Source organism: Panthera uncia (genome assembly GCF_023721935.1).
Source record: "Panthera uncia isolate 11264 chromosome A1 unlocalized genomic scaffold, Puncia_PCG_1.0 HiC_scaffold_17, whole genome shotgun sequence".
Lineage (NCBI taxonomy): Eukaryota > Metazoa > Chordata > Mammalia > Carnivora > Felidae > Panthera > Panthera uncia.
In genome coordinates this window covers 10673735-10696051 of record NW_026057577.1, presented here as the reverse complement: position 1 = coordinate 10696051, position 22317 = coordinate 10673735, and the positions used below count along the sequence as shown (strand labels likewise).

The 22317-nt window shown below is 46.0% G+C and overlaps 1 protein-coding gene, 1 long non-coding RNA gene and 1 pseudogene across 2 annotated transcripts in view; 2 read left to right on the top strand and 1 right to left on the bottom strand.

Annotated features, from left to right (window-relative positions):
* Nucleotides 1–21399, top strand: part of LOC125935124 (uncharacterized) — a 46431-nt gene extending 25032 nt beyond the window's left edge. Inside the window, exons 4-9 of the mRNA XM_049648825.1 lie at nt 1341–1504; nt 1609–2000; nt 6691–6746; nt 12547–12611; nt 13587–13698; nt 18326–21399. Of these exons, the coding sequence (XP_049504782.1) occupies nt 1341–1504; nt 1609–2000; nt 6691–6746; nt 12547–12611; nt 13587–13698; nt 18326–19058 (1522 nt within the window). The 3' untranslated portion in view covers nt 19059–21399. The remainder of the gene's footprint in view (nt 1–1340; nt 1505–1608; nt 2001–6690; nt 6747–12546; nt 12612–13586; nt 13699–18325) is intronic.
* On the bottom strand, nt 8676–12821 carry LOC125935403 (uncharacterized). The gene is made up of 2 exons (XR_007461642.1): nt 12687–12821; nt 8676–8898 (listed from the first exon to the last, which is right to left on the bottom strand). It is a non-coding gene; the product is annotated as an uncharacterized LOC125935403 (long non-coding RNA).
* On the top strand, nt 17572–17665 carry LOC125935922 (uncharacterized; annotated as a pseudogene).
* Nucleotides 21400–22317: the final 918 nt, after the last annotated feature.

Here is a 22317-nt window from a genome sequence, read left to right as displayed (position 1 = left end):
AAAATTTTTTTTAATGTTTATCTTTGATAGAGAGAGCAAGCAAGTGGGGGAGGGACAGAGAGAAAGGAAGACACAGAATCTGAAGCAGGCTCCAGGCTCTGAGCTGTCAGCACAGAGCCCAGTGCAGGGCTGGAACCCAGGAACAGTGAGCTCATAACCTAAGCAGAAGTCAGAGGCTTAATTCACTGAGCCACCCAGGAGCCCCAACAATGAATATTCCTAGTTGTCTTGCTTGTTTACATATCTATTGTCTGTCTCTTGGACTAGACTACAAAATCTCCATGAGGACAGGGACCATGTGTCTTCTTGACAGTATATCCCTCGTGCCTGTACATACATGATACTAAATATTTGTAGCATAGATGGTGCACTTTCTTGAAATGTAACTTTAGATAATTTGGAGAGAAATTTCAAATTATTAAACTCATGACCAATTAAAAATGTTTTCTTGGGGCGCCTGGGTGGCTCAGTCGGTTAAGCGTCCGACTTCGGCTCAGGTCATGATCTCACGGCTCTTGAGTTCGAGCCCCAGCTCGGGCTCTGTGCTGACAGCTCAGAGCCTGGAGCTTGTTTCAGATTCTGTGTCTCCCTCTCTCTCTCTGACTCTCTCCCGTTCATCCTCTGTCTCAAAAGTAAATAAACGTTAAAAAAAAAAAATAAAAAAAAATGTTTTCTTACTACACCACGTGAATATTCGTGAAGAAGAATGCAAAATTTGGAGCAATTTAAAATATAAAATGGGAACAATTCAAGTAAGTTTGCCTTTGACATTGGTGACTCTGGGCTGATTTATGCATGCCACGTGGATGGTGAATGGGAGAAATCAATGTTTATCTCACTTGTCATTGGTGTTTTTTCGATGAAAACATTAAAAAGCAGGGATTGGAAGGGTTGTCAGACGAAGTACAGACAGGAAACTTTGGGCAGGGAATAGGAATTGACTAAGAATTAAAAGAAATGGAGGTGGAGAGAATTTCTGAACTGGGTTGATAGGGTTATGACTAGGATTGGGAGTTTGAGGAGGACAGAGTGGGATTAGGCATTTGGCTGTATAAGGCTTTTTATGCTTCTTCTTGTTTGCTTTTTTTCTTTTCTCTTCATATTCAGCGTTGTTTCAGTCTGTTTCCGTTATGGCCAAGGGACCGTAGAGAGGAAACTTTGTCAGGGTGGCTTCTTTGGGGAGGGGGTGATGCACCGCGCACGGATATAGCTGACAACAGCACTAGTCAGTGAAAGGGCCCCAAAGGGAAAGGAGAAGCCAGGGGGACCGCGGGAACGGCTGGATATCGGCAAGGTCTAGGGTTGGGGTAAGCCCAGGGTTTCCTTCCTTCTGAGTTTAGGGGCTCCTCCTGTCTGGGAGGCGTGGAGGCAGCGGCTGCGCCCCTCATCCCAGCACCCAGGTCTGTACGGAGCAAACACAACGGCGTCACCCGCACCTCAACCTCCAAGCCCGGGCGTCCGGGGACATTACAAAGCAGCGCAGAGAACGTGCCCGTTCGCCTCGGTGACATTCCCCCCGCGCCACTGCCGGTCCTCTGCCTGGCTCTTCCTTCTGCGCAGAGACCCAGGAAGGTTCCCGGGACTTGTTCCCGCGGGGCTGACCTCTAGGGACTAGCATCCCAGCGCCTCTGGGGAGAAAAGCTGGCGCGCCGGACTCGGACACCTCCTCTTCCCGGAGGCAAGGGGGAACGGTGGGCGTGGGCTCGCGAGGGGCGGAGCCTGCGCGCCCGGCCGGGCACCCTCCCTCCGCGGCGAGTGGGGCCGGTGGGCGTGGACACGCGAGGGGCGGGGCCTGCGCTCCTGGCCGCACACCCTCCTCCCTGCGGCGCGTGGGGAAGCCGCCGCCGGCGGGGTCGCCTAGAGGGAGAGGAAGACTAGGGAGTCGCGGGGCCCCGCGCGGGTCGCCCCCCCCCATCCAGGCGAGTAGCGGGCGTCCGGGCGGGAGCGGCATCTGGGCGCAGGGCGAGCTTGGGGCTGGCCGGCGCGGCGCCGTCCCTTCGGTGGGTGCTTGCCTCCCCTTGCAGGGAGAATCCGCGCAGCCTTCTGCCTTGCTTATAGGTTTCCCTTTGACCAGAAAACCTGTTTCTGGGAAAAACCTCAGAATATAACCAAGTGGCCGAGAGGTTCTCCTTGAGCCTCAACTGGACACACACGGAACCAATGCTGAAGCTTTCGGTTTTGGTTTTCGTATTTGGCTAAAAGCTAATTTGGATAAAAGCAATTTGGGCTGGCAACTGTGATCTAGTTTTTAGGCAGTAAACTAAAAAAATACATATATTTTTTACATATATTTTTAAAGAGATACATTTATTTATATATATATAAATATATATTTACAGATCTGATACATTTTAACACTTGAAGTAGTGTGTTGATTCTAAAGCTCTCCAACTCCATATATCTCATTTAAATCGGAAAGTAGATGAGCAGGTATAGAAAACCACCTTATCTCCTTTTGAAACACAGTAAATGTCACTCATGTGTCCAGCTATATGGAACTTGAAGTATAAACTGCGTTTAGACTGTTGAATCATTGGCACCTCCTGTCTTGTCATTCCTCGTGGTGTTATTTATTTATTTAACAAACATCTGCAGATAAATCTCGTCCTTAACACCCCCTAGACCAAACATCCCCATTCTAGGTCCTACCCATTTCTCTGCTCCCTTTTTTTAAAGAACAAAACAAAAAACCAGCTTTTTGAATGAAAGACTTGCTTCCCAAGTTTCTAGGTCCACTCCTGTTTTCCTCCAACCCCCTCTCATCTCAGTCAGGCTGTCTCCCCACCCGTTCTCGGGAAATCTAGGGTCTGTGCCAGTTTTCACCTTATACGGCACAATTGATTGCTCCCTTCTCCACGTTTTTCCTTCCATTGACTTCCAGGTCACCACATTTTCCTGCATTTCCTCCCATCTCAGTGGCCACTCCTTCTGTGTCTCTAGGTTTCTTTTTCCCAACCACTGAGTGTTCAGAGTGCCACAGCACTCAGTACTGGCCATATTCTCTTTCTAGGCATACTTTCTCCCAAGGCAGTTTCTTTCTTTTTATTTAAAAAAAATTTTTTTTTAATCTTTATTTATTTTTTGAGAGAGAGAGACAGAGCACGAACCAGGGAGGGGCAGAGAGAGACGGAGACACAGAATCTGAAGCAGGCTCCAGGCTCTGAGCTGTTACGACAGTACAGAGCCCGATGCAGGGTTCAAACCCACCGACCGTGAGATCATGACCTGAGCTGCAGCCCCAGGCTTAACCCACTGAACCACCCAGGCACCCCTCCCAAGGGGCAGTCCATGGCTATAAATAACATCTCTAAGCTGACAACTTCCAAATGTTTATCTTTAACTTTTCTGTCCTGAGTTCCAGATGCTTATCTCCAACTGTTTACTCAGCATCTCCACTTGGAAGTCTGATGGACATTTAAATGTTGTGTGTCCAGGGGTGTCTGAGTGGCTGAGTCGGTTAAGGGTCTGACTTCAGCTCAGGTCATGATCTTCCGGTTCATGAGTTCGAGCCCTGTGTCTGGATCTGTGCTGATAATTCAGAGCCGGGAGCCTGGTTCGGATTCTGTGTTTCCCTCTCTCTCTGCCTGTCTCCTGCTTGTTCTCTCTCTCTCTTTAAATAAAACGTTAAAAAAAAATAAGTGTAGTGTGTCCAAACAGAATTAGTAATACCGCACCCACCCAACCCTCCCTTTAGTTTTTCCCTCATTTACCTTCCTCATCACGGTAAATGTTACTGTCTTTCATCTAGGCTAAAACTCTAGGAATCGTCCTGGACTCATCCTTTTAGTTCTGACCCAACATCCAAGCATCCAGCACATTCTGTCAACTCTACCTTGAAAAGATATCTCAAGTCTGACCACGTATCCCACCCTCTCTAACAAAAACTACAGTGCCTTCTTGCTTAGATGACTGTAAGTCTCTGATTTGGTCTTCCTGGTTCTGCCCTGGCTCCCCTACAGCCTTTCTCCCAACGGCAGTGATTACAAAAAACCAAAAAACATGTAATCACAACTTTCACTTCCCTTCAAAACCTGGTAGCTTCTCATCAAAAGCAGAAAAACCGAACTCTTATGATGGCTTCAGCACCCTATGTGATCTAACACCTGTCTCTCACCTTTTCCCTCTCACCTTTTCCCTTGCTGATCTCTCTCACCTTTTCCCTTGCTTACTCCGCTAGTGACACTGATCACGCTGCTGTTTTTGCCTGTGGTCGGCCTTGGCTTGACCCTCACAAGCTGTTGCACCTTCACCTTCTCTCGCCTCCCGTTGAAATACTGTCCCAGAGGTTACTGCCTTTTTTTTGCTTTTTGAACAGCCCTTTGCTCCTGACCTTTTGTGTGGGTTGCTGTTGGATACTGAATGTTATTCTCCAGAATTCCACAAAGCCTGTGGTGGCTCTTAAATCATTGCTGGTTTCGAGGCTCTCTAATATTAAAAACGCACCCCCGTGCTTGCCTTGAGCCTCATTTTGATAAGATGTGCAGTTTGCTGTTTTTACATTCAGCAGTTTTAGAAAACGTTCTTCCTGGTTTGGAGAAGATTTGCCTGCTAAGGCCAGTTCTCATTTTTAAATATAGAAAATGAAAGAAAAATAGTCCACGTATCAAAAAGAATGTGCAGTCATTTTTTTTTTTTGGAACGTCCCTGGTTATCATTAGGAAACAACAGTCCCTCACTTGGAGAGTTTTTGAATGGTACCAGGAATAGGTAGTTTTAATGGGAAGAAGAAACGTGTGGGAGCGGGTTCAGAGAATATTACACAAGTTTGTAAGTTGTGTGGTGAGTAAACCACTATCAGAATGTCAAGATTTTATAGCAACATTCTGTTCTCTTTTTACAATAGGTGGGGATGGGAATGAAAAATAATATTTTTATCTTTATGAAAAGCTGTTGGGGGATAAAAGACTGTTTATAATGTTTATTTCTCATTTTTATCCCAAGAAACTAGTTCTGTGATGTTATCAGTAACATGTGTACTTATTACCTTCCCCTCTTTCAAAAGAGAAGGAAAAAAATGTTCCATTTCAACATTGGGATTTCAGATGCATGAATAGATACGTACAATAGACGATGAAATAACATTTTAAAATGAGGGCGTTTGGAATAAGGAACAAGGAGAAGATGAGAGTAGGTGAGGTAAGGAGAAGCCAAGAGTGAAGAGGTTAAAACCAGAACACCTGGGGCACCTGGGTGGCTCAGTCGGTTAAGCATCCAGGTCATGGTCTCAGGGTTCATGAGTTTGAGCCCTGCATCGGGCTCTGTGCTGACAGCTTGGAGCCTGCTTTGGATTCTATGTGTCTCTCTCTCTGCCCCTCCCCCCCTCCCATTCTGTCTGTCTCTCTCTCTGTCAGTCTGTGTCTCCCATAAATAGACATTAAAAAAAAAAAAAGACTCCCAATGTAAAGAAGTCAAAGAAAAGTACACATGTTCCTCACCTGGCTGGCATAGGTCTGTTCTTTTGTATGACGGAGCCTGATGGAGCTTGGCACCCCCGTGTTGTAGTTCAGGGAATTGCTGTAGTTCAGCCAGTTTTTTCCAGAAAGGGCCAGACAGTAAATATCATAGGCTCTATGGGCCATACAGTTTCTGTTGGGACTACTCAACTCTGCCTCTCTAGCATGCAGTTAGCCAGAGACATCACATCAGTGAATGTGCATGGCTTTCTTTCAATGAAACTTTATTTACAAAAACAGGCGGCTGGTTGTGTTTTGCTGCTTACCTCTGCAGTAGCGCTTGGTCGTGAATGTGGATGTTGTGTCCCTCAGAGTTTAGTTGCACAGAACACAACTTACTCCGGCTGGTTGAAGCAGAAAGGCGTGCATTAGAGGCCGTTACAGGATTTACAGTATTGTTGGGAAAGTTGAAGAACTAGACTGTAGGTTGAGTTTCTAAGAACCCCTCATAGCACCGCTGAGCAGAGCTGGTCTGGTGGAACTGGGCTCTTGCCCTGACGGCTCCTGCCAAATCAGCTGGCTGCCAGCTCCTGAATCACAGCAGCTCTGCCGGAGCCTTAAGCAGCAAAACAGCCGCCTTGTGCTCCGCCTCTGCCTAGTTCCCTCCGACGCGTAAGTGCATCTGATCGGCAGAACGTAAGTTATGCCTGGAATCTTACCTTGAAGGGAGTCTAGAAAATACAGCTTTTAGTCCTTGTGGTACAGGAAGTACGGAAGGTCCACTAAAAGGAGGTGGGAGGAAATGTTGGATGCGCGTATCTGCAGTCTGCTGCGGAACACCCCTCTGGCTGCTTATCATCCACACTCTCTGCTGTGTTTCCACACTTGAGCTTCCAGACAGCACTAGCGAAAGCGGCCCGCTGCCTCCAGTGCAATGCAGCTACCCCCTCATGGAAACAAAAGGGCACTTGCTTTGTCCCCACAGGTTCTGTAAGTCACGACATCTTCTGCAGTGTTCATCACGGACGTTGTGCTGGGACCTAGCACACTCAGGTGTTGGGTGGCCTCTCTCCTTTCCTAGAGCAGGAGGGGGTAGGTAGGCGAGGTCAAGCTGCCCAGTGACCAAGAGGATAACAGGAAGCTCACACCCCTATTTTTCATCGTTTGTCTCTCTACTAGCACATTCCCTCTATTTGTAAGCGTTCCAAGTTTTCTTTATTAAGAGATCTCATTAGAAATCCCCTCTGGACCCTGCATTCCCTTGTAACTCCTGGCCCCTCCTCTCCTTCTTGGCCAGGCTTGCCCTCACATCCCGTATACTCTCGTCTCCTTTGGTGATGCCACCGTGCGTCTGTAATTGCCCCAGTGGACCTCGAGGTGCTGGATGCTGTGGACACTGACCGGATGGTCCCACTCCTGGCACCATCATGTGTCTGATTTTCCCATTCCTCCGTTGCCATTTTCCCCCCTCCTTTTTTTTTTTTAAGTTTGTTTATTTTGAAGGAGAGTGAGCGTCAGAATGGGGGAGGGGCAGAGCAAGAATCCCAAGCAGGCTCCGTGCTGTCAGCACAGAGCCCGGTGCGAGGCTCAGTCCCATGAAGCGTGAGATCATGACCTGAGCCAGAATCAGGAGGCTTAACCATCCGAGCCAGCCAGGCGGCCTTCCTCCCGCTCTGTTACGGCCCCTCCTCCTCCAGATGCCCCTCCCGGCACTGGTTGTGTCTTCAGCTCTCTGCTCTCCTCTTTCTAGCTCTTCTCAGATGCTCAAGATTTGATCTCCTGAGCCTCTTACACGTGTGAGTGCCTGATGGCCAGCTGCTCTTCCAGGTCTCAGGACAAGCTCCCTGTGTCCCAGACTAGATGAATAGGTCATACCCCACCCTCTCCCCCGCCCTGTTCACAACAGCAAATGGCAGCATGACCCACCCAGTTCCACAGGGTACCCGCTTGGGGGGCATACCTGGTTCTTTCTCTGTGAGCCCCTGTGACTCCCTGCATATCTTCGTGTCCCCTGTCACTTCCTTAGTACAGGGCTCTGCTCCCTCACCTAGGTTACGGCAGCAGCCTCTCAGCTCAACGTTCTCCCAGTCTAGAGCCTTACACATCCCAGCCTGGTCTCCATACCTGCAGCTGTCTTAACCTGTCCTGCACAAGTCAGATCATGTCTCTCCTACTTACCACCTTCCAAGGGCTCTCTGTCTGCCAACACGATCGCATTCAAAGTCCGGAACAGAATATATTAGGTAGCTCCCTCATTAATCCTGTGTATCTCCATCCCTACCTCTTGCTGGTACTGCTCCCCCCGCCTCCTCCTACTCATACTGGAGGCATATAAACACCTAGTGTGAAATGATCCTAATGTACTTTGCTCTGTGTTTTTGCACATGCTGTTCCCCCTGCCTGGTAAGTGTCCACGTCCCTCAGCCTTACTCATGCAAGTGTCGTCCGATGCAGGTGTCTCTCCTGAGCGCTTTTGTAGCACCTGGTATCCTGGACAAAGCAGCAGTGCAGTGATTGTCTACTTATCGTCTACTCATCCCGGCTTCACATCCCGAAAACCCAGTAGGTCTTGGTACAGAGTAAGTTTTCCACAATACTTATTTGTTAATACCGATGAAACGTAGTAATTGAACGAGGGAAGACACTGTTGATTTTATGCGTATTTGCCACAAGATGGTGCTGTTCAGATAGGGAAAACCTTCAGGGCTGAAGGAGTCAAGCACTAGGGGCCTTAATCTTAAATGTATTACATTTCAGGGGCAGTAATCTCAGTAACAAGCTTTTTCTGGGGTAAATACATGGACACCCTGAAAACTGTATATGTTCTCGTATTTTATCAAATTATTGCTGACATTGTTTCACTTATTGCTGTTTTGGGATCCTCTTCCCAGGTGGTCAAACATGGGGGGAAAAATAGTTACAAACAGAGAGGGAGGGAGGCAAACCATAAGAGATTCTTAAGTACAGAGAACAAACTGAGGGGGGGGGGTGGGGGAGAGGGGAACATGGGTGATGGGCATTGAGGAGGGCACTTGTTGGGATGAGCACTGGGTGTTGTATGTAAATGATGAATCATGGGGATCTACCCCTAAAACCAAGAGCACACTTTACACCCTATATGTTAGCCAGTTTGACAATAAATTATATTAAAAAAAAATAAAAATAAAAAAGGAAAAAAATGCAAAGGTGAACTCCTAACTCAAGGACAACACACCTTTAAAGAAGGTTATGGTAGGGTTCTCTAGAGAAGAAGGACCGGTAGGTTGTATAGAGGGCGGAGGGTGGGGGGCAGGGTGCATTTATTTTAAGGAATTGGCTTGCATGGTTTAGGGCTCCAGGGCCTGAAGTCTGCAGCGCTGGAAACCCAGGCAAGAGCTGGTGTTGCATCTTGAGTCCAAGGCTGGAAACTCAGGCACAATTTCTGCGTCGCCACCTGGAGGCAGAACTCCTTCTTGGTGGAACCTGAGTCCACATCTTCCTGGACTGAACGATCTCGCGTTGCATCCTGATGAACCGATCGTCAGATCGTCAGATCATCAGATCGTCAGATCAGAACACAACTCCTGAACATCTCCTAAAGTGCATTTAATACACCCCACGTACCGAACATCGCAGCTTAGCACAGCCACCCTCTGCATGCTGAGAACATGTACATCAGCCTACAGTTGTGAAAAATCAACTCACACGAAGCCTGTTTCTTTTTTTTTCTAATTTTTTTAATGTTTATCTTTATTTTTGACATAGAGAGAGATAGAGCATGAGCGGGGGAGAGGCAGAGAGAGAGGGAGACACAGAATCAGAAGCAGGCTCCAGGCTCTGAGCTGTCAGCACAGAGTCTGACGCGGGGCTCGAACTCACAAACTGTGAGATCGTGACATGAGCTGAAGTCAGATGCTCACCCGACTGAGCCACTCAGGCACCCCTCTTTTTTTTTTTTTTTTTTAATTTCTTTTTTAAGTTTATGTATTTATTTTGAGAGAGAGAGCACCTGCAAGCAGGGAAGGGGCAGGGAGAGAGAGAATCCCAAGCAGGCTCTGCCCTGTCAGCGCAGAGCCCGATGCGGAGCTCGAACTTATGAACCGCGAGATCGTGACCCGAGCCAAGATCAAGATTCTTAACTGACATTGGATCCCACCCCCGCCTCGCCTACATGGGTCTTCCCTCATTTTTTTCCCTCCTTCCCTCCGGCATCACCAAACTGTACCTCCGCTAGCTCGCTCTCTGGAGCAGTCATCTTTGTAGCAAATCCTCTTAGGGCTCCAGGCCCCCTCCCCCCAGCTCTTACTCCCTTTTCTCCTTTATGGCAGAACTCTTCCACGTCACACTCTATACTCAGCTTCGAACGTCTTTTCTTTTGTTTTCAACCCTGTCCGGTGAGGCTTCCCCTCCCTCATGTTTGACACAAGCCCACCGAAGCTGCTCTTACCGAATCAGTAGGTCCTGCATCCGTGGCTCCTCCGGCAGCCTGTCCCATCTTGCCTTTGGAGGTGCTGGAAGACAGCTGCACGCTGTCTTTCCTTGAACCGCTTCCTTCCCTTAGCTTCTGAGTTAGCGCCACACTCTCCTAGGACTCCTCTGGCCTTCCTAACTGCTCACTTTCTGTCTTTGCTGGTCCTTTCTGTTCTTGACCTTACGCTGTTGGAGTGCCCTAGGGCTCGGCCCTTGGACCGTTTCCTTTTTCTATCTCTACTCCTTCCCTTAACCATCTCCTACAGTCTTTAGGTTTTGTTTTTTTTAATTTTTTTTAATGTTTATTTATTATTGAGAGACAGAGCATGAGCGGGGGAGGGGCAGAGAGAGAGAGGGAGACACAGAATCTGAAGCAGGCTCCAGGCTCCCAGCTGTCAGCACAGCATCACCCAAGGCTCAAACACATGAACCAAGAGATCATGACCTGAGCCGAAGTCAGATGCTTAACTGACTCAGCCACCCAGGCGCCTCTCTTCCATTCTTTTCAATGTTTAATTATTTTTTACAGAAAGAGACAGAGCACAAGTGGGGGAGACAGAGAGAGAGGGAGACACAGAATCCGAAGCAGGCTCCAGGCTCCACGCTGTCAGCACAGAGCCCCACACGGGGCTCGAACTCACAAACCGAGAGATCCTGACCTGAGCCGAAGTCGGATACTTAACCAACAGAGCCAACCAGGTGCCCCTACAGTCTTTAGGTTTTAAAAACAGTCTGTATACGTTGGGGCGCCTGGCTGGCTCCGTCGGTTAAGCGTCCAACTTGATTTCATCCCAGCTCATGATCTCATGGTTTGTGAGTTCAAGCCCCACATCGGGCTCTGCACTGACAGCGTGGAGCCTGCTTGGGATTCTCTCTCCCCCTCTCCCTGCCCCTCCCCAGCTTGTGCTCTCTGTGTCTCTCTCAAATAAATAAATGTACAAACTTCAGATACAGTCAGTACACTGATAAAAGCCAAATACACAACTCCTGGCTGGGCCTGTCCCCCAAACTCCTAACTCTGTATTCTCTGCCCACTCAGCATCGTGAGCAAACCCTACCAGTTCTGCAAAATATACCCCAGATCCAGAGCCTGCCCACCACTTCCACTGTGTACTGGTCCCAGCCACCACCGTTTTCCTCCTGGGTCCTGCAACAGCTTCCGAACAAGTGGTCTTGCTTCTCTCCGTTCTGTTCTCAGTGCAGCAGAGCCGCCCTACAAACACCAAAGTCCGGCCGTGGCATCCCTCTGCTCAAAACCCTCCTCTGGCATCCGCTCCCCATTATCTCCTCCTTCTCTACGCTGCGCTCTCAAGCCCCACCGTACCCCACCTCCCATTGCTCATCAGTCATTAGGCACCCTCTGGCCTCAGGGCCAGGATGCTCTTCCTCCACGTACCGGCATGGCTTACTTCCCTCACCGGTGTCTTTATTTATTTATTATTATTTTTAAAATATTTATTTATTTATTTTGAGAAAGAGAGCGCACACGCATGAGGTGGAGGGACAGAGAGAGAGGGAGACACAGAATCGGAAGCAGGCTCCAGGCTCCGAGCTGTCAGCACAGAGCTCGACGTGGGGCTGGCTGTTGGGCTCGAACTCACACACTATGAGACCATGACCTGAGGCGAAGCCGGACGCTTTACCGACTGAGCCACCCAGGCGCCCCTGTTTGTATTGTTTAGATTCTGCCTCAGCGTATCCTCAAATTATAAATCCTTACTCCACGGTCGTGAGAGGATGGACCCAAGTCTAGTGAGAGGGCAGCCTGACTTGTAACTCATAACTATCTAGAACAGAGCTGTATAAGTACTGTGGATTTTTGAAAACAGAGGGCAAAGCATTTCTCAAGAATGCCATGTGGGACAAGGACTAAATACTATAAGGAAGAGAAGTGTCAAAGCTCCCTCTCTCCTAAGCAGGTCCGAAAGGAATGTTCTCTGTCTCTATAGATCAATTTGAATTCTCTCGATTTTGATATAAATGGAATAAAAATCTGTACTTGTGTTTGGTCTGGCTTCCTTCATACAACATAATTAGTCTGGGATTCATCCGCTTCCGTGCGTTTATCAGTAGTTCTTTCCTACATGTTGCTGACTGGTATTCTGTGATAATGGGCATGAAACAATTTTTTCTCCATTCCCCTCTTGGTGGACATTTTTCACATCCTCCTTATTTCTGTAAACTGGTAATTATATCCAAAGACTTGGCTAGAGTCGGGCTAAACGTTTTTGGCAAGACTGCTTCATGCATTATGCTGTGTACATCATATCGAATTACATCGGAAGGCACATAATGTCTGATTGGGCTCAGTAAGGCTGAGCGTTTGATTGAGGCTGGTGAATCTGTTACATCTTCGAATTTTGTGTTGACATTCATCGAATTTTCTATTTCAGATGCATTGGTTTTCATTCCATTTGCTTTTTTTTTTTTTTTTCTTTTTCAAATCTCCATAGCTATATCTTTTTTCCTATTGCTTTACTGTCAATGGTCTTTTTTCCATTCTGCATTCTCGGATTTTTTTTTCTTCACACCTTTCCACCACGTTTAACTGATTTGGTTTTGATCCTGTTTATTCCATTTGCTGCCTTTTTTCTGTTTTTTCGTAATGGTGTCAGACCCTTGATTTGTCTGCAGTCTCTCTTTTCAGGGAATTCTGTTCTCTCAGCTTCGATACTTTTGTTTCATTGGTTACCCTTCTCTTTAGCGTCTCCTGGGGCAGCACTATTCAGAACGCTGGTCTCGTAATAGAAGAAGCAGCAGGCACTGAAGGTAAACCGTGTGGCTCTCTGCATTGGAAGTGTCTTGCTATGAAAAAATGTTAGCTGAACTGAAAAGCATACCTACCTGATGTGGTTGATTTACATCCTGGCACGGTGTCCCCATCTTGTGGTGGACTGGCACCAGACATTTCAGAGACGGCCAGCTTGTCCATGGACTGCTCTTGGAGTAGCCCTGCCCCAGAGCGTAAGCCCTGGTTGTGTAAATGAAATGTTCCTTCAGCTTCTTTGTTATGTATGTCATAACCATAATGGCCACTAACACGCAAGGAGTGCTGTGCTCAGCCATTGTGATCTTCATAGAAACCCTAAAGGTGGGTACTGTGATTATCACCGCTCTACACATGATGAAATTAAAGCACAGAGTTATCAAGTAACTTGTACTAAAGTCACATGGCTTTTTTTATAGCAGGGTGTTGGGATTTACACTTAGGCAGATTCAAGAGCACATAGTCTTTTTTTTTTTTTAGTTTATTTATTTATTTTGAGAGAGAGAGAGAGGAAATGGGGAGGGTCAGAGAGAGAGGGAGGGAGAGAGAGAGAACCCCAAGCAGGCTCTACACTGTCAGTGCAGAGCCCGATGGAGGGCTTGAACCCATGAACCATGAGATCATGACTTGAGCCAAAGTTGGACGCTTAACCGACTGAGCCACCTAGGCGCCTGTCCAGAGCACCTCGTCCTCATGAAAATGGAATTTTTTGTCTTTTAATGTTCATTTATTTTTGAGAGAGAGACAGAGCGTGAGAGGCGGAAGGGCAGAGAGAGAAGGAGTCACAGAATCCGAAGCAGGCTCCAGGCTCTGAGCTGTCAGCACAGAGCCCGATGTGGGGCTCGAACTCACGGACTGTGAGGTCATGGCCTGAGCTGAAGTCAGAGGCTTAACCGACTGAGCCACCCAGGCGCCCTGGAATTTTTTGTCTTTTGCCTGCTGTCTTTTGCCTTTATATTCTTTTTCACTTTCTGTAGATCTGTATGCCTACTTGCCAAGAACGCATATTCGTCATTTTGCCCTTTTCACTGTACTCCTGTTTAATGTGGAGGATCCTTTTGGAACCCTCTTTTGCTGGGTACGAGGTGGGTATACTCTGGACCCTCCTTCCTTCTTATCTAGGACCCCCTGATCTCCCCTTCAGAACCTCAGCTTCCCTTTCATTCTGAAGGGTTGAGTTTTTCCACGTAATTGTTGCCCTGAGGGGATGTAATGAGCCCAGTTGGGCTGTTGTCAATGGTAACTGTAGCTTTGATCTTGGATCTTTCATGGGACTAGGGGTGGGGGTAGGGATGTCATTCTATCAGGTTAAAAGCAGACACACAGAAGTTTCCATCTTAGAGTAATTTGGCCAAACCTATCCTTATTACAGATGCATTTGTCCTTTGACAGAGAAATCCCATTTGGGGAAATGATTCTGCAGATGAAATTGCACACATTATGAAATGACTTTTATTCAGAGCTGTTCTCTGCAGCATTGTCCATAATAGGAGCCAACTGGAAACAACTCGCATATCCAAGAACAGAGAACAATTATGGTATATACACGTGGTCTAAAATTTTGTTGTAAACAAGAGTGAGAAATTATGTGCTACATGTCTCTGCTGCTGTTTTTCAGTGTGTGTGTGTGTGTGTGTGTGTGTGTGTGTGTGTTATATACATACATATGCATAAGTGATGACACTTTTTTGTGAAAAGGAAAGAAAAAAAGGATATATATTCATAGAGAAATAATGTGGGAATGCAAACTGGTGCAGCCACTCTGGAAAACAGGATGGAGGTTCCTCAAAAAATTAAAAATAGAACTACTCTATGACCCAGCAATTGCACTAGTAGGTATTTATCCAAGGGATACAGGTATGCTGTTTTGAAGGGACACGTGCACCCCCATGTTTAGAGCAGCACTATCCACAATAGCCAAAGTATGGAAAGAGCCCAAATGTCCATCGATGGATGAATGGATAAAGAAGATGTGGTATATACATGCAATGGAGTATTACTTGGCAATCAAAAAGAAGGAGATCTTGCCATTTGCAACTACGTGACTGGAACTGGAGGGTATGATGCTAAGTGAAATTAGTCAGTCAGAGAAAGACAAAAATCATATGACTTCACTCAGATGAGGACTTTAAGAGACAAAACAGATGAACATAAGGGAAGGGAAACAAAAATAATATAAAAACAGGGAGGGGGACAAAACAGAAGAGACTCATAAATATGAAGAACAAACTGAGGGTTACTGGAAGGGTTGGGGGGGGGGGTGGGCTAACTGGGTAAGGGGCACAAAGGAATCTACTCCTGAAATCATTGTTGCAGTATATGCTAACTAACTTGGATGTAAATTTCAAAAAGTAAGATTAAAAACAACAACAGCAACAATAACAACAAAGAAACAATGGATGGGTACCGGAGAAACTAATAAAAGGGGTCACCAGTAGGAGGCCATGGGGGTAACAGGATGGATGGGGAAGACAAGGATGAAAGTGAGACTTTTCGCTATAAAAACGTCCTCAGAGTCGTCATGTATTTCAGCTACTACCTTTTCTTTAAAAAAGCACAAATGAAAAAATGTACACACGGGCATTTTTATTCCTGTGACCGGTGATTTCGTGTGCTTCTCCCCCAAGGCTGCCTTCATTCGCCTTCCATTTCACTGAGGGGAAGAAAATGTTTTCACCCTGTATCTGTCTGTAGCCGATGGGAAGGGGACCTACAAAGGCTTCCCCGGGTTCTTTATCCCACACCTGCCTTGTGTTGTGGGAAAGCCCTCTTGTAGGTGGAGTTTGTTGGCTTGGCAAGAGCACAGTCGTGTGCTCTTCCTTCTTCCTTGAGAACCACAGTCCTGGATGGAGACCATTTGCCTGTCTAGGAATCACCGGGTGGTAGGAAAGGCAGATCTCCCATCTCTCCTCCTGGGCTTTCTCCTTACACCCACCCTCCAGATTAGAAGGTCACAGTGAAGTTTTGCAGACAGTGCCCCTCGCTTTCTTCTCTCTGGGCTGCTTAGGGTGGGGCTGGGTAGGAGGGCTTGGATGTTGAAACAGCGCCATCAGATTTCTGGAGGCTTTCCTCTTTTCTGCTGACCAATGTTTAAGAAAACTAAGATATAAAGTCACAATTCTTTTGTTACTTACTTTTGTTTATGCCAAGAGATTTTTTTGACTCTGGCTTGACATACCATTTTACCCTAGTTATTTTAGAAGCATTTTATGAATATCTCTTCTGTTCCTCCAAGTGCACTTCTCTGCAGCCACTAGTGATTAAGATAACGGTGTTAAGTTGGTTTCACAAACTTATCTCAGTGAACATAAGTGAAGCTCATTTTAATTGACACCATAAGTAGATTCTTCTAAATGGTTAACAGTTTTTTGAAATTGTAGTGTAATGGGGCACCTGGGTGGCAGTTAAGCATCTGACTCTTGGTTTCGGTCAGGTCGTGATCTCACAGTTCTTGAGTTCAAGCTGCGTGTCTGGCTCTGTGCTGACAGTGCAGACCCTCCTTGGGATTCTCTCTCTCCCTCTCCCTCTGCCCCTCCCGAGAGCTTGATCTCTCTCTGAATGAAATTGCAGTGTGGTTAACATACAGTCTTGTGTCAGTTTCAGTCAGTTTCAGACTGTATTGATGATATATATACTCAATATAGCAATTCAACAATTATGTACATCACTCAACAATTATTTTTTTTATACAGGAGAAGCTTTTTGCTGCAACTTTGCAGAGAAACACCTTTTGTTTTTCATTACACAACAACAAAGTCAGCAGTTAATTCTAACCAGCGAAGAGATTCCAAATTCATGTGGTTTTGCTATTTGGGATGGATGCGTGTAGCATTTTGGAGTTATGCCGTAGAGTACCTCTTGGTAGCCGCCATAACATACTGCCGAGTAGAAGCTAAAGTGTAGACATAATGAAGGAGAAGCTGTAGCTAGCAAGGCCCTCAATTCCCTCACTATTCAGAGACAGTAGCAAACCCTTTCTCTCTTTAAGTACATGAAAAATTTTTCTGTTTTCCCTTATCTTTTCTTCCCATAACAGTTTTCCACCATTTTTGCTGAATGTTTTTTTTTTCTAAACCTAAATTATCTTGGTATATGTTATTTATGTCATTATAATTATAAACCTAATTGCTTTCTTGATTTGAACTCTGGTCTTTGTTCATGAACAATACATTTAAAAGCTTTGGAATAGAGAGGCACCTGGGTGGCTCACTCGGTTAAGCGGCCGACTCTTGATTTCGTCTCAGGTCACGATCTCATGGTTGCTGAGATCAAGCCCCACGTCAGGCTCTGTGCTGACAGTACAGAGCCTGCTTGGGTTGGTCTCTCTCTCTCAAATACACTTAAAAATGTATATTATTTTTTTTTTAACGTTTATTTATTTTTGAGACAGAGAGAGACAGAGCATGAACAGGGGAGGGGCAGAGAGAGAGGGAGACACAGAATCTGAAACAGGCTCCAGGCTCTGAGCAGCCAGCACAGAGCCCGACGCGGGGCTCGAACTCATGGACTGTGAGATCATGACCTGAGCTGAAGTCGGATGCTTAACCGACTGAGCTACCCAGGTGCCCCTAAAAATATATATTAAAAAAAACCTCCGTAATAGAGCCTCTGGGCCCCCATTTGAAAATATGGAACCTCTATTTATCTGTTGTAAATTTTCTATCTTTTGATAAAAGAATCCTTGAAACTGCCTGTTTGGGAGTCCTGTTCACCACATTGCCAATGTTATCGGAAGATTTGTTTAAACTAGACTCACGTGAAGTACTTTTCTTTTCACAGCTGATCTAATTCTTCCACTCTGAATTTAGAATTTTTAAAACAACAGAATGAGGATGAGACTGTAATGATTCTTTGTTGATTTCACTGGAGAAAATCACTAGGCTTTGTTTCCATATCCCATGCCAAACTGAGATGTTAGTTTTTCCCTAGATGAACACTGAGTTTTCAAAGTATTCCCAGGGCATCGCTTCTCGGCCTTTTGGCTAAGATCAAGTGTAGTATCAAAGTATTCCCAGGATTAGCTAGAAAAAGGTATTCCTTACTTTTCACAACCTTACTGCAATTTCCCCGCCAGCCCCAACACCAATGCCTGACCCCAGACAGAAAAGTTCCCAGCCGGTGAACCTTAGACATCACTTCATTTGACGTTTCAGATCTTCTCTTTGTGCCGAGTTAGAGCTGCTGGCTAGTGATCTTTGGGAAATTTGTGTTCTGTTTTGTATTTGTATTTGATGCAAAAATAAGCTTTATATTTAATATTTGAGTATTCTGTTGCTTTCCACTTCTCTGTTTCTAGTTTACATAGTAAGTGGATAATGAAGAAGTTGGATTTAAACTCCATATGGGTAGAGTGGTATGGTACCATCTCAGTAAAACACCAAAGCCATTGACTTTATTCTGGAGGTTTACAGTGCGAACATAAAACCATTGAAGATTTCCAAATGTCTCCTGTTACATAAACTGACTATTGAACTTGCCCTTGGCTTAACCTGTGGCGGCCCTCGTGACGCTCATCAAAGGCAGGGGATCTCCTTGCCCCAAGAGCTGATTGGCATTTCTTTCTCAGGGTCCATGTGTTGTGATCTTTTTCAGGTTTTCTGGTAGAATGAAGAACATAGTTTCCATTTTTTGTGTTTTGATCACCTTTACAACCTTTCGTCTGCTTTGTTGTTTCTTCTCTCTTTAGATGAAAAGAGATGTTGAGGAAGAAGTGAAGCCCTCCTCTCCTGACCTGGATGTTGATAATGGGTGTCGGGAAGTCTAAAATAGACCCCTGCCCTCTCTCTCTGCCCTGGGGTAAAAGTCCCAGTGTGGATATGAGTCAGAGACCTCATGAGGCAGATTCCAAGAAATCCAACGACATCTCCCTGCGTGACATTGCCGAGCGTAGCCACGGTGCCCTGACGCCCTCTGGAGAGCGGGAGGGCACTGAGGCCACAGAAGAGGTGCCCGAAGAGGATGAAGAGGAGGTGTTCCTCAAGTTTGTGATACTGCACGCAGAAGATGACACAGACGAGGCCCTCAGAGTCCAGAATCTGCTACAAAATGACTTCGGCATCAAACCCGGAATAATCTTCGCCGAGATGCCGTGCGGCAGACAGCACCTGCAGAACCTAGACGACGCTGTAAACGGGTCTGCCTGGACCATCTTACTGTTGACCGAAAACTTTTTAAGAGACACCTGGTGTAAATTCCAGTTCTACACGTCCCTCATGAACTCCGTGAACAGGCAGCACAAGTACAACTCCGTCATACCCCTGCGGCCCCTGAATAATCCCCTGCCCCGAGAAAGGACTCCCTTTGCTCTGCGAACCATCAATGCCCTAGAGGAAGAAAGCCGTGGCTTTCCTACACAAGTGGAAAGAATTTTCCAGGAGTCTGTGTATAAGATACAACAATCTATATGGAAAGAGACCAGAACTACCCTGCAGAGGCAATCGATCGCCTGAGATGGAGCTCCCCACCCATGGCTGGCTCTTGTTTTCTAGAGCAAATGATTCGCCTTCCCTTGAGAAAGCACATCCCTGGCAAGAATTTAAATAAAAGAGAACCTGGCTCTTCCAGAAACCTAGGAGCACCAAGAAAGCCAAGTTTATGCGGGACCCTGCGCAGACTTGAGGTCCTTTGCGATGTTGTTTCGATAAACCAGAGATCGTCAGAGTTTTAAGAACATTCCCGTCGCGGTTCTCCTAGTTCATGAACATCACAGAGGATTATCCTTAATTCACATTCCTTGCAGCAACCCTTGAACCCAAACTTACAGGGTAGACACTGTAAGAATACGGTAACGCCTGCATTTTGTTCTCCAAGGACACGCAGAAGAAGACGCCTCCGGGAGATGTGAGCACCCTCACTCTTGAGGCACCTCTCAGAAATGTTGCAGCCCAGCCTTACTGGTATCACCACCCAGAAGGATAGAGAGCCCCTTGAGAACATTTAGAATGTTGAGTCGTGATAAATAGGAAATTAAAAGCAGATATGAGAACGGTGGGGCTTTTTAAAAGAATCCAATCGAATGTATTTTTTCTTTCTGCTGGAATTTGTGTATTTGGACACAGTGCCTACCAAAATGCCATTCGATGGCATCCTGGTTGGGGACTCCAGGGAGCCGTGTCTCCATGTCCCCTAGAGTGTCTTCTGCCAGATTTTCTCCTTAATCTCTCTTAAGACAGCCTTTAAAAATTCCTGTTGGGGAGCCTGGGTGGCTCAGTCGGTTGAACGTCCGACTTCGGCTCAGGTCATGATCTCATGGTTTGTGGGTTGAGCCCCATGTGCTGACAGCACAGAGCCTACTTCGGATACGCTGTCTGTCTGTCTCTCTCCCTCTGCCCTTCCCCTGCTCGTGCTGTCTCTCTCTCAAAAATAAATAAACATTAAAAATAATTAAAAAAGAAATTCCTATCACAGTGCTCTACCCAGGAAGTATTTCTCAGCTGGGTGTTCAGAGTAGCCATCTGAACAAGAGCCATTGGGTACAGACTGGGGACAGGGTGGAGTGCGAATCACGTCATGTCGTAACGGGGAAGGCACCCCACCTGATTCTAGTCCAGTCTCTGCCACTGAGGCCGAATGTGACCTTACCCTCCTTTATCTGTGAAATGAAAGCGTTGAATTGATGGCTCTCTAAAGGCCTTTGTCCTCTCCCAGAATGTGAACAACTAGGAACCAGAAAAGCGAACAAGCAAAAAAAACCCAAAAAAACAAAAAACCAACAACACAATTTTGTAATGCGATGTGTAATAATTTGCAGGAGACTTTAGATACACTTACAGTGAAAGGCTATTCTGATGTGTTGACAGCATAATTGATTTTTTTTTAATTTTTTTTTTTAACATTTATTTATTTTTGAGACAGAGAGAGAGCATGAACGGGGGAGGGTCAGAGAGAGAGAGGGAGACACAGAATCTGAAACAGGCTCCAGGCTCTGAGCTGTCAGCACCGAGCCCGATGCGGGCTTGAACTCACAGACCGAGAGATCATGACCTGAGCTGAAGTCGGATGCTTAACCGACTGAGCCACCCAGGCGCCCCATAGCATAATTGATTTCTAATGCTATCTGTTAACACTTTTATGGTCGCCAAAGAATGACAATCCACGCTTGCTCAGATTCTTTTAAAATACATTTTTTATGGGGACCGTTGAGTAAAGACATTCTGCTTGATTTTTCTTTCTCCTGATCCTCACTTCCCTGTATCTCTTATGAGTACAAGGGGTCTGCCCACATCTTTCTGTTTCCGCCTCTTCGTAGCCATGACTGAATGTTCCATGAGGAGCTTTTCCCATAATCCTGCGAGGAAGTCAAACCTGCTTTGCTAGTACTTATTGAAGAAGAGATTGTCTTCATTGCACGGTGTTGTTTTCTTTACTTGAGGCCCCTTACTTTCATAATAGCTTGCTTACTCACTTTTTCAGTTTAATAATAAATAAATAAATAAATATATATATATATATATATACATGTATATATAAAATCCATATATATATGGATTTTTAACCATGCAGCCTCGTGTATCACCAATTTCATCCTCTAAAAAAACATTAACCACTCACCCTTCATGCTTATTACCAAAGTTGGAGCTCCTGATGCTGGATGGTGTTTTTTAAATAAATGCTTTTATTTTTTACCCATGACTACACTTGATTATTTCCAACTCCAGGGAGGATTGTGGAAAAGTGTTTTGAAAAGAGCCATCAATCTGTGCTCCTCCTCAGAGCACCAGCTACCATGTCTCATTCAGTTTGGAGTTACATATATTTTTTATGATGAAGGAGAATGTTAAGTACTGAATAACTGTTGAAATTAACAGCTGTAAAAAGAATTACTGGGCACCTGGCTGGCTCAGTCAGTTAGGCACCCAACTCTTGATTTTGACTCAGGTCATGATCTCGCAGTTGTGAGATCAAGCCCCGTGCACACAGCTTGCTTGGGAGTCTCTCCCTCTATCTCTGCCCCTCCCCACCGGCATGGGAGTGCACACTCTCAAAATAAACTTAAAAAAAAAAGTCATCGAAATAGCTAAAGGGAGAATGAAAAGAATGAAAGGTGTGCCCTTAGTTGTCCATTCGTGCGTGTGTGTATGTAAATATAGGTTAGATTTACGCACACGCATGCGCATGCAAAAATTCCATAACATTTTGCCACATGCTGGACAGCTTCCGTTTGAGGACTCTCTGGGTCTCATTGCCCACCCTGGAGCTTCACAGAAGAACCTGAGTTGTACCTTATAGGCCAATTAGAATTGTTTCAGCTGTAAGACACAGAAAACCCAATGCCCATGACCTACACTGTAAGGTAAACTTCTTGAACTTAAGAAAGTCCCTTAAGGTACGGTGTCTCCAAGGTGTCTTTAAAAACCCAAGTTCTTGAGTACAATGGAATATTACTCCACCTTAAAAAATTCTGAGGTGCCTGGGTGGCTCAGTAGGTTAAGTGTCCGGCTCTTGATTTTGGCTCGGGTCATGATCCCAGGGTCATGGGATCTAGCCCTGCATCAGGCTCTGTGCTGAGTGTGAAGCCTGCTTAGGATTCTCTCCTTCCACACACACCCCCCCCGCCCCTCCCCTGCTTGTGCTCTCTCTCAAAATAAGTAAATAAACATTTTTTTTTAACTTAAAAAAAAAAGCCATCCAACTTCTAGTTGGTTTTATTATATTTTAAAGTTTCTCCTTACCTGCACCCGGGTGGACGCCGTCCCTGTGTCCCCTCCT